The 12,536-nt window shown below is 40.9% G+C and overlaps 2 protein-coding genes across 6 annotated transcripts in view; one reads left to right on the top strand and one right to left on the bottom strand.

The window, feature by feature from the left end:
* glrbb (glycine receptor, beta b) overlaps positions 1–12,536 on the bottom strand; it is a 61,803-nt gene that overhangs the window by 34,309 nt on the left and 14,958 nt on the right. The window lies entirely within an intron of this gene.
* Positions 1,546–12,536, top strand: part of pdgfc (platelet derived growth factor c) — a 43,114-nt gene continuing 32,123 nt past the window's right edge. The window contains exons 1-2 of one of the 5 annotated variants that reach the window (XM_018679407.2): positions 1,547–2,075; positions 2,295–2,438. In XM_018679407.2, coding sequence (XP_018534923.1) covers positions 2,327–2,438 — 112 coding nt within the window. In that variant the 5' untranslated portion in view covers positions 1,547–2,075; positions 2,295–2,326. Of the gene's footprint in view, positions 2,439–12,536 lie in introns of all 5 variants that reach the window. The other 4 variants (XM_018679406.2, XM_018679409.2, XM_018679405.2 and 1 more) reach the window with 4 other exon arrangements.

Raw genomic sequence — 12,536 nt, 5'->3', positions numbered from 1 at the left:
GCTTTTACAGACAAAACCTCAAGGGGTGAATGAGTGTGTATGTGTGTGAGTGCGAAAGAGAGAGGGATTCCACAATGTGAAGTGCTGACATCTGCTGCAGGCCCTTGCAGGGCTGGAATGTGATACTCTCCTTTACACAAAGGACCTTGGCCATTGCAGCAGGCACAAGAAGACCTCTATATGCCCCTCTCTACGGGGGCAACACACGTATGAAATGACTGTATCAATGCCCCATGCCTTCTTTTCCCAACCATTAACTTTGATTAAAACCACAAAAACCTCCCTTCATACCTTGATGCCGGGGAGATTGCTGCTCTGCACTTTCTTTGAGGTGGTAGTTTCTGAGCTATGTGAGACTGGGGGTAAATTGCTGCAGCATTGCATCATGTGTCTGGCTCAATGGGTTCAATATGTCTCCAGCTCTCCTTTAATTGTTGTGTCTGTGCTGCAGCAGACTTACCATAGAGCGGAGGGATACACTGGTGGATTTTGCCAACAATAGGATGGGAGGAACCACATGAAACGCAATTGATGAGGTACAACAGTGTGCCGCGGAGAAAGGAAATTGGTAACAGGAGAGAGTATTGTTCCAAGCGGTGTCTCTGCTTTGATATGACAAATTGAGAAGCCCTTAAACATTTCCTTCCACAGAAACATTTAGGCAGAATGCACAACAGCGTGTTAAAAAGTCTTGGGAAAACATTCATCTTTCATCTCTCTATGGGGAAAATGAATCTGGGGTTTAAACAATCACTCAATGGTTAAAACAAGCTTACTTAGGCATATTTTCTTATGGAAACTTTCCTTTTTGAATCATAAAGTTCCTGATGTGAATATGCACTGTGGACTTCATTGTTTAACTATGTATATGTTATAAATTTGATGGACCATGATGCACTGGGCAAAGGAATGTAAGTGGGCCACAAAGGCCACAATGTTGTAGTCCAATAGAATGAGTCAGAATAAGAAGTATTTATGAACACCAACACAGTGAGAGCAACTTGTATATACACAGTAACTTTCTCCAAACAGGCCAGATTGTTACATCAGTCAAAACTATCTAGAAAAGAATCTACTTCTGTAAAATATATACGAACATGACATTAATGATGTGGATTCTTTTACAAATTATTTAAAAGTCAAATTTTCTCTCTTCAAGAGACAAATTCAGCCACCTAGAATAAGAAACAATTCTTCATCTTGTTTCTATTTCTGCTGTTTTCAGCAGTTGTGGCAAATGTTGTTCCAAAAAAATGCAAAATGAGACCGATAATCCTCTTACATTACAGACTTTTAAAATGTTCAAGTTTTTTGTGCTGAGCTGCAAACATGTCAAATGTTAGTCTTCTAATCTGGTGTTTGAGTGTTGTGGAGGAAACGGTCTGCAAAGTTATTTCGAGAATTATCTTGTATCTCCTTCATAACAGACTGTACTGAGCTGTCTTACTCTGTGTTATCTGGAGACACTGACACTTTTTCCCGGAAACTAGTGAAAACATGTGAAACTGGTTGCAACAAGTGGAGCTGTATTCGCCAATTTGTAACTCAAAGTGGGCGAGACTCCTCATTGGACCAGGCAGCAGCGGAATAGTTAACGTCCCGAGGAGTTTCCTCCGCTGGCAAGTTGTACTTTATGTATAGCACCTGTTGTGCCGTCAGTTGGCAGTCTCCAAAAACCCAACCCCGCGCAGCGATATTTTATCTCAGTCTCCACCAAGTTACGACTCGAGACCTCGCCAGACAACAGAACTCGTCTCGGTGTTGCGAATGGTTTTCTGGGTACAGACTGTATCAGGTTGCTGGGCTCTCTCGCTGTCTGTGTGTGTGTGTGTGTGAGAGAGAGAGAGCGAGCTTTTGCTGTAATGCGTAAAGATCTGCGGGGATTTATTCAGACGGAGTCAAGAACGCGCCGTGGACACACGCTTCTGCCAAAATGCATCTGTGCATTCCTAATGATCTCGCACCGTAGATGATATGCGAGCGTAAAGACGCTTTTGCAACTAATTCCAGGATTACAGTCCCTTAAAAACCAAACTTTGTCCAACTCAGTATCCAACTTTCCAAACAACCAACAGGTGCGCACTGGCATTGCGCAGCAGCGGCAGGTCTGGAAGCTTTGGTAGGAGGATTAGTCTTGATTTTAGAGAGCAAAGCATTTCACTCTGTCCGGGACTGATGATTGAGATTATGTGGATTCTACTCTGCGTTTATCCTCTCCAAATGTGTCCAAAACAGCACTGGTGTTCTGTAAACGACGCATGTGTGTGGTGATAACAAAACCCTCTCGTCTACAGCGCTTTGTGATCGCCAACCACCACTCATCCAAATGATCCTTCCATTATTATTCCTTCTTGCATCGCTTCTCCAACAATATGGCTCGGCAGCTGAATCAAGTCATGTCAGCAAATTTCACCTTCCAAGTGTAAAGGAGCAAAACGGTGAGTTTTTTTTAGTGCGTTTTGTGTCATCAGCAAAGTTACTGAATTGAACATGAACTTGAGAATTTCTAACGCACATCAGAAAATGCTTATTCTAACTGGGCTTAAAGTCATTCTCTCTCTCTCTCTCTCTCTCTCTCTCTCTCTCTCTCTCTAAAAAAAGCAACATCTTGCTTGAGTTTAAACTGCAGTGAATGAAAGCATTTCATTCAGTTCAAACAGCATTATCCAGGATAGGAAGTGCAAAATTACCTTTTACCTTTAAAGTGTACCCATGTATATTTAAGGGGGAAAACCCTCTGAAATTCCAGGTCCCCCGGGAGAAGTTTTCCCTGTGATCATAAAAAAGGCTCCATTCATGCAGCAGTAGTGGCTCCGGGCAATGTAATTTGCTTACCCTCTGAACTGCACTGAGCTGCACTATCAAATTCAGAAATCCAGTTTTGTCAGTGTTTAATGACACGTCCAGGTAAGGCCGAAGTTGATGGTCTTATGACTATTTCTGCCTCGATAAGTAAATAGTGACCCTCCTGTGATTTCTTGCCATCATGGCTATTTGGCAGTCAAGTTATTTGTGGCTGTAGGGGAGTGTGTGTGCACAAATAGTGGGAAATGTAGGCTATCTTTCAAACCTCTACTTTTATTTTCCATTGATGCACTGACTTGTGTAGATTATATTCTCTCATTCTGCTGAAATCTTGTTGATGAACTGGGCCTTTACTTTCACCCACATAACACTTTCTTAGATGCACTATCTTCAAAATTAGCCTGCATGTTAATTTAGAAGGCAGTTAAGAGCAACAATACCAGGCTAAGACATATTGGTGCCAGAAATTTAGGCCACAAAGACAGTTTTGCCAGATTTAGTCCATGCTTAAATGGCATTTGACCAATCCTGTGTATTTGGGCTTCTAAGGCAGGAGCAGTAAAATCTGAGGTTTGAATGTTTATATGCATATTCAAGGGCCAGCATCAGCTGATTCTACAGTATAAGAAAGCTGAAATAGTATTTTTGAGGTCAGGTTTGGAGTATAAAGTGTGAAAAATAGTTGAATATTTGTATAAACAGAAAACAGGACCTCACAGGGAACAGTTCAAAGTACCAGCATGCCTGTATCCTGCAGATGTTGCACTGGTCAAACTTCATTCATTCATTACTCAGTCTTCTATAGCCGCTGGGTTTGACTGGCCTTGTGTGAGGACATGCAGCGCTGACTTCACTACAGTAACAGTCAGGGCTGGGAAATCAGAGCCTCCCGCCGGGATCTCCAAGTTTAATCAGCACGGCTGAGAAAGGAAAACAACAGGGAGGAGAGAGAGGAGGGAGAAGGATGAAGGAGGTGGAGGAGGAGGGGGAAAGTGCGTGTGTGTGGGGAGGAGATGTTAAACTGTCAAAAAACTCTTTAAAACGGCAGTCACACGTTGGCTGAGGGCGAAGCTGGCCAGGCTGTCTGTAACCTTTGACTGGAGTGTCTGAGTGCTCACCGTTCTGGCGCGCTTGATTGCCGATGCTCTGAGACAATTTGATATCGATTTGAGGGATGGGGAGAGAGCCAGACCTGTCTGGCATGTTTAGTAGTAGTTGCCTGGAGAGTTACGGTCCCCAGTCGTATTAAACTTAGCGAGCGGCTGCTGATGACTCCATAAGATATCTGAGGGGGCTGTCTCATATTGAGAGCCAGTGCTGTGCAGAGCAACTATAGCATCTGTCACAATAAATGTCTCTGTCGCAAGTCTCCAAAGGCTAACAGAATGGGCATGACCTCTGAAATGTAAATTTTGTGTGCTGTGGTCATAAATAATGTGAACATTTCCTTCCTCCACCACTGAAGATTTAGTTACAATAACATGTATTGCACATGTCATTTTCATGTGTTCACCACATGGCTATAAGGTTTCATGGTTATTAAGAAAAACCATTGCTAAAAAATGACATCTGCAGTTGCACTACAAAAATGCTTTGTACGGTTTCAGAATAGAAACAGGGCTGAAGAAAAATGCACGTACCCATCCACCAAGACTATCACCACAACCTCCGGTTGTTTCCTCAAGTTATTCTTTTGTTAGAAAAATCTTTCTCTCACTGCTCATAGAGGATGGTTTTTTGGTAGTTTAGAATATTAGCTCATTTTCTCAGTATGGTTGGTTAAAGTGCAAAAAATCTTAAGTTACAGCACTGTTCCCTGAAAAGTACATTTATATTCAACACATTTGCATTAGCAAAGATGTTTTACAAAAAAAAAATAATGCTGCCTAGATTACTTTTTTATCAACATAACAAGAAATCCCTCACATTTAACATATTTATAATACAAGTGTCAGTGCATTTCAGATGTTTTCTGTACAGTATTTGCTCCTGGAAACTAAAGCTGATTAGCAATTTTATGATTTTATTTAGGCACACCAAGGCACAGGTTTGGTCTGAGTTTAAAAGTCTGCTGACTCAAATGCATTTTTTTTTTCCAATATTTAACTAAAACTCCAATCTTTCTATAACTTTATGAAAAGATTTTAGTTGCCTAACCTAACAACATATGTGGTGCAGGAGATGGACCACAAACAGCTTTGTAAGCCAACCCCTTTCTGGACTGGAACAAATAATGGAAGTAAATATAATCCAGGCAGCGCTGTATTTCTACCTCAGACATTTGGAAAAGCTAATTAGTGTACAAACATTTATACAATATATTTTGTAAGCAATCAGACTGTGATTTGTCATTAAACAACAGGTTTTACAATCACTACATTTGATAGAGTGGCATTTTTAGAGAAAGTTCAATCCATGTTGTTCTCCTGTCAAAGCAAATAGACTTGGACATATCACAGTGAAGCTACACTGCCTTGTTTTTGGGCTTATTAGCTAACAGTCTATTTAAGCTTGTTTCATTACACTGAGATGGCCTTTGTTCGTGCTACTTTGTTTACAGTGCCTTTTTCCATTAGGACTGTAATTTGCTGGCAGAGCCGCCAGTTGTATAACACTGAACAACCAGCTGAAGATGCATCTCAGCTTCCCAATCACACAGGTCATCTCAGGGGGCGCCTCTTCATATCACTTCTCTGAGTTAAGTGGTCTGACTTCACTTTCCCGTAGAAGGCCATGTTTTTCGCCCCCACTCAGCCCACCCGTGAGCACAGGCCCAGGTCTTATTAGAAAAATCCGGCTGCAGATATTTGTATGAGACGTGGATTACCTGCAGATATTCCCACATATCCCCCCACCCCACCCCCTCCGGAGTGCCACTGGAGGAAGGTATGCACTGCGCTAGACCTGCCAATGATCACAGAGGCTGCTGTTCCACTAAAGATTACGAGATTAGGGGGAGAACTGGGGTTATAAGGGTCACAGGCCCAAGGGGGAACATGCGCCATTTTCCACGTATACATACACGGAGGGTCGAAGATACAGAGTTGCATTGTGCATTCATTAGATTATGCTGCAGACAAATAAGCAGTTTAAAGTGGGGATTTAAAAACAGGAAAGAGACTGGGTGGCCTCATTAGCAATCATGACTGTTTCAGGTGTAATGTGAAGTGTTCATCACCCAGTCATTCATAGATGACTGAGAACAGTTGTTAACAGTACACTTACAGGGTAATGGGAGGAGCTGTTTTGGTCACTGAGGTTTCCAGCAAGTAAAAGTCCTATTCATTTTTTACTGTTTTAATGTTAGGTGAGTGACAGTTGAAGCATTTCCAAGGCTTGTATTGGCTTGAAATACTCCTGTTTGCATGTCTGAAGATTAGCATCTGGATCAGAAGATATCTGGTTCTTTGATAAAGTCAAAGGTACAAGTCTGTATACATAAAAACTTAAGGGCAGAAATCAACCACAACTCTCAAGAAGCATTTGGTAAGAACACTTGGGTAATCCACTAATGGCTCCCAACACTCCCCCAACTTCACTAATATGACACTTTTACCTTTAAAGTTGTATATTATCTTACAGACAAGGATCAAATTATATATTTCTGTAAAGTTAAGAAGCATCAAAATCTATTCCCCTCAACCAAATCTGTTCTGACTAGACCAAACATTGTGTTTTATACAGGTTCAAGCTTCTTCTACTGGCAGCTTCAAGTGTGGGCAGCTGGCATTCAAGTTTCCACTATGTTATTTTAAGTGGTTTCCATAGTGCTTAACTCTGTGTTTTAATTTGAAATTACGATACGGCTCTTAAACCGGTGAAACCAAACTAGCTGGTCTTGGAATCTCCATTCATTCTTTAATACAGGTCAGATGTTTCCTGAGCCTGGCTCCCTGGGAAAGCTTGTTTCCACTTAGAGGAATCTGTACTTTGATGGATATGCTTGAATGAATGAATGCAGCACTATGCAGTTAATCATTGTAGTGGGCAGTGCAATAGCAGCCGGTATGCTTGGCTGAATTAAAACCATCAAAGAAAATGGATGGCTCGAATGTTCAATGAACTCAGCAGGAAGCAAAGAGGGGCAACAGTTACACTGAGTATATTACTATTGTCAGATGAAAACCACACATATAAAGAGAGGCTTGTCAGGATGGCTAAGAGGATTTCTTATTTTTTCATGGAAGTCAGTGTAGTTTTTAATTTGAACAATGGATTTTTAACAGGCTTTATAGGCCTGTCCATCCTGAAAGTCACCAAAACACATCAGTTCCCATGTAAACATTCAGTGTAAAGTAAGAAAAAGAAAATCGCTAAATCTGCATTTAAGTGATTTTTCCATGATAGCAGCAGTACAACCCCTCAACCTCTGAATACAGGCAGGTCTATGTCTCCTGGCAGGAGAAGTTTTTCCCCTCAACATCTCACTTCAGAGTGGGGGGACCCTGGATAACAGTGTCTATGTTTTTCCTGTCAGCACTATTTGAACATGCAGTGCTGTATTTGGCAAGCAAAGCATGCCACCGCCTGCCTGCTGTTTGTCACTTTGGGCAGCGAGAACACTGTCTCACCGACCACCTCAAGCGGCCAAGGGACTTTTCAGGGGATCTGGGTCACAGCTGAATGAGAAATGCTCTCTACAGACGCAGACTGTCTGAATGTCAATGTTAGTTTGAATTTTCTTTACATACAGACAAGCCTTGGCTGGTGATGGTTTAATGAGGTCAAAAAAGTAGTAACACCTTGGTCTCCAAAAAGTGGATTGAGCATGACGCATTAAGCATAAGAGTTGTTTGGCCACTTGGGGGCAGCACAACAAGCTGCCCCCAAGTGGAAAGTGGAAACAGCAGTTTCAAGTTAATACAGGCATCCAGCAGCAAAATTTGTATTTATTTAGGGTTGCTGCACACTTAATGGTTTTAAGTGAATAATCTGCAGAGAAAACAGAGCTAAAAGGAGCTCTGTTTTGGGCTCCAACAACCTTTGAGGGAAACCATTTTGTTTTTAGCTGCTAGTTGCTAACTTTGTCTTTCTGCTGTTTGGTGCAGAGCAGGCAGCGTATGACAGATTTATCAGTGCCTTTTCACTGAAAACAGCTGCCTGCTGCAGCTGAAAGTGAGGTTGGTGAGAGCAGAGTAAGTGAACCAAAACAGTATAAAACTGCTGGCCATAGAGGGGAGGGGGACTTTAAAGTTGGGTGATACTTGTGTCTGAGTGGCCAGTATCAGAAGTTCAGCGAGTTTACTTGCAGCTCCGAGGTGTGTCTGAAACTGTCTGAATAGAAATCAGGGTGTTGGTGAGGAAATATATTCATGCTCAGCAAACATTGCTGGATAAATAATATCTTTAAATAATATCTTCGCAGTGTGTCTTTTGTCTTTCAATTTCTTATCAGCTCAGCATCTGTAGTGGTCTCCTTGTCCTGCTTCCGCCTGCTGGCCTCCACTAAGAAGCACAATTTCAGTCATATTAGCAGTTAGCTGATAAGGAATGTCAGTGGGTTACGCCATCAGCTTGGCAATATCATTTCAAATGTTTGGCTTTGTTAGTGTTTCATTGCAAATGCTTGCTGTGCAAGCCAACATTTCATTGGCAGTTGTAAAGATTTTATATTACCACTTTTCTTCACAAGCAAAATAAATAACATTTCTATCATGTTTTTTCCCTTATCAACAGAATGAAATTACTCAAATCGAAAAGCAATTTAGCTTCCTTAGCGGAAGGACTGGGTGAATGTTATCAGCTGCTTCTGCACAATGAGTCAAGTAGCTACAGTCTGACCAGCTGGCACAGAGAAAAGCAGCTCCACATGAGGCAGTCTGAATAAAACAAAGCAAAAAAAAATTTAAAAAATCACAAAAAAACTGGACAATTGTGAGTCAAGTGCATACCTCTGAGACTCCCAGAGTAGAAAAATGCACAGTTTATAAATTTAGACTTCTAAACAAGGTGCTGTAAATAGTTCTAATGCTAACATTGATTCTGGCAGGCAGAGGAGAGAGTCTGCCTGGTGCAGTCTAAACATGAAGGGTGGAGTATCTCTGCCTTAAGTCAAGATTACTTGTCAGAGCAAATACCTGTCATTCACTGAGGCAGCATCGTTTCCTTAGCTCCCTTTGTTTTTTTACTCGGCTGATTGTTGTCCTGACCTACTGTTTTAGTGCTCACACTGACATATTGATGCTATGGGTCAAAACACGTTCAAAGGAAGGTGTGCTCACTTTTTAAAGGAGCTTTGAAGGACTTCAAAGTCATGAAACTTCCAAAACAGAAAATATATACACTAGAATCACCCTAACCCAACCAATGTATTCCTTTAAAGCATATTCTACATCACATCACATTTCAGTGGTTCTATATACATGAGTAACTTAATCTTCATTAAGGGTGCATCAGAATTTGTGTAATGTTGATAGTTTATGTGTATTTTGCACTGAAACGAGAACATGTCAAGGCAAGCTATGTAGTATGAAAGTATGAAAAAAGAGGAGCTTTGACAGATTGTTTGATCTACTGTAAATGCTAGCAGGAATGATTATCATTCTTGTTGTTACAAAACTGATTCCTTCCAAAGCACAAGTCTCCATTGATAAAACATTTGGATCAACTTGAGGCTGCAAGGTTTTGAAACGCTGCCAGTTTGGCACAGTTTTTATACAGACCTCAGTTGTCCTGTGAGTATTGGTTGTCTTATGGCAACTGGAATTCCAGTTGGACTAAAAATCTTGGCAGTGAGACGAGTTGACCTTGGTTACCGTCTCTGGAGGGCATGTCTGCATAGCTTGGCAGATGTCATCACCTCCAATCAGAAAGGTATTTCAAAGTGTCCTGTAATGACTCTACTCCTCAATTCACTGGGGCTTCATGGGCATCACCTTGCAGTTGACTGACAGGGAGCTTGACCCAGAACAAGCACTGAAGAATCCCACAGCTGTGCCTTTTATGATAGAATGAGTTTCACTTTGCAGTAAGAGAGAAAAAAAACAGTTGCCCGTCTGTATAAAATACTGAGCAGTTACCAAGGAAAATGTTAGAAACAAATCAGAAATAATTGCCTAGCAGAAAGTTGCTGACACTACAATTTAACTGAGAGCATACTGCTATACTAATGAACCAATATCTCAAGATCCACATACTGGCTACATTATTAATGAATCATGCTCAATTAGTTCTAAATCAGGTGCTAAATGAAACATAATCAATATCCAATTATTACATTCCTATTATGTGCATATGTGCTTCTGTTTGTCAAGTTTTAACTGGTACTGCACCATTTTTGCACAAATACACATCCAATAATCAAACAACTCAATAACTAAATAAATCAAATCCTTCATGATCCTCCAAACATTTATTTAATATATTGATTATTGTAACTGTGAAATGACCCACACTAGTCTCAGTCTGTTCTTTGACAGACCATATTCCTTATAAAATAATGTCTTTATGTTACATTCCTCCAATATTTTTGTCCCAGAACTCCACAGAAACACTGTACCCATGTTACTTGATAGCAAAAAACCACCGACACAGCACTGTGGCAAAAACAAACTCAACTTGGTTTCACTTTGGCTCCTTCCTCTTCATTATGATACGAAAGGCTTCCTCGTCTGTGAGACAGAGCTACTGGATTCATCTGATACAGCAGAGAGATTTCATGGTTATCAAGCACCATCATTAAGCATGCTAATTTTAGAAAGTTGTGATGGGAGTCACTTATGCGTGAACAGCCTCATACAGTTTAGAATACACATTGGACACCTCAGCACAGAAATGATGTGAACCCCTAGTCTCACCAGCTGAAATGAGAATGTGTCTGTAGTTACAGCTTTGTACTGACTTCTAAACATGAATGGGCAAATAAATACAGAATACAGAATGTGTAAGGGAAGAGTAAATGCTTTTTGAACAGGCTCACATAAGCCCAGATAATTAGTGTAATCAATAACAGAAGGAATGTCAAAACATATTTAAAGCAACATCTTGTATTCTGTGCTGTTTCTCAATAGACTCATACAACAAGGATTTACAAGGTGGTATAGATGGTGACTTATTTGTCAGGTGAAATGTTGGCTTATTCCTCTCTACGCATATTGTCAAATATTATTTTGAACTTGCATTTTCATTCCATATTGAAATGTCTTTCTCTTACCCCATTCCCCCACCCCCCTCTCTTTCTGTCTAAACCCAACCGGGTCGAGGCAGATGGCCGCCCACCTTGAGTCCGGTTCTGCTCGAGGTTTCTGCCCTCTTAAAAGGTTTTCCTTGCCACAGTCGCCTAGTGCTTTGCTCCATGGTGGGATCTGTTGGGTTCTCTCTGTAAATTTTATGAGATAAAAGAGTACTGGTTTAGACCTGCTCTATATGTACAGTGCTCGAGATAACTTCTGTTGTGAATTGGCGCTATATAAATAAAATTTGACTTGACTTGACTTGAAATGTGTTTCAATAGGTTTTATGATACTTATTAGATGACATGTTGCTATAGAATAAACTGCAAGTAATGTAAAAGTAACTTGTAAACTCACCAGTGCACTCAGTTTCCCAACTGGTTACCTTTCAGTTACTGTACATTAAACAATAAGTTCTTGATTATCCACTATATATGTGTGTTTTCAAATTTTTTTCTCATTGGCCACAGCTGATTGAAGTGTTCATACTTTATAGTATTGCTGTACATATATATACACATCTCATGCACTGTAACCTCATGTGCTTAAGGACAGAGATATCACTGGGACATTGGGCTGGTATTCTTGCTGGAACTCATTTATGCCTAGCTGAACTGATGTACATCTGATTCTCCATGTATTGCTCGTGTGGCATGCAGTGCATCCTGACTGTGCAATATCACTCAAATATCTTCACTCCAAAGATTTTCTTACTTTCATTTCCCATTACTTAAAATACTTAGGGTACCAACCCTAAGTCATGCATGCCCCTGGAGATCAAACTACCACTGTGTCTTCTTAATGTGCCATTGAGGAGCCTGAGAGTGAGAAAAGGACCAGAAGCTATTAAATGGAAATGTGAAATATGCCAGCTCTAATGCATTCAGGGGGGGAAATAAAAAACACACCTGTCCCAGTAATCATCGGCGCAGCGCCGTCCCATGCTGGCTGGATTATGTCACCTAGCACATGGTGAGATGTGATATATGACGCTATGCCAGTGGCATACAGAGACAGTAACCCAATCACACATACTATTTTGAGAATGTATGGCTTTTCCCAAAGCACAAATAGGTTTTCGGTGCAGACTGAATATGCTCTGCCATGGCATGCTTACACTTGGATCCCCACGGGAGGGTATCCATTTCTACGACCCAAATGGAATGAAAATGCACATTAGCTATTAGGTCTTATGACTGACTGGAATGATTTTGCCAACTGTGTGTGTGCATGTTTGTGTGAAGCTGTCTGCACACCGAACACGATCTGCAGCAATCTCCATTTAATAAAACAAGAGTGAAATTACCCCTTATTCAAACCAGGATTGTTCTCCAGTATTGGAAAATGTTTTGTCTTGGAGCTACAGGTTCATACCGTGTCACTCTGGAAGCTCCTACTTTTGGTGATCTGGGATTTTATTCTGCCGTAACACACAGTAAAAAAGGACAGCTGATACCAAGGGTAATACAGGACATACGTCAATACCCATTCAATTTTTTAAAAGAAATTAGTTGGGGTGTACATAATATCCTGACACTTGGCTTGGCCTTCTCTAATCCA

The sequence above is a fragment of the Lates calcarifer genome, linkage group LG8 (genome assembly GCF_001640805.2).
Source record: "Lates calcarifer isolate ASB-BC8 linkage group LG8, TLL_Latcal_v3, whole genome shotgun sequence".
Classification (NCBI taxonomy): domain Eukaryota; kingdom Metazoa; phylum Chordata; class Actinopteri; family Centropomidae; genus Lates; species Lates calcarifer.
The sequence above is the reverse complement of the archived record's forward strand: the minus strand, read 5'-3'. Positions and strand labels throughout refer to the sequence as shown.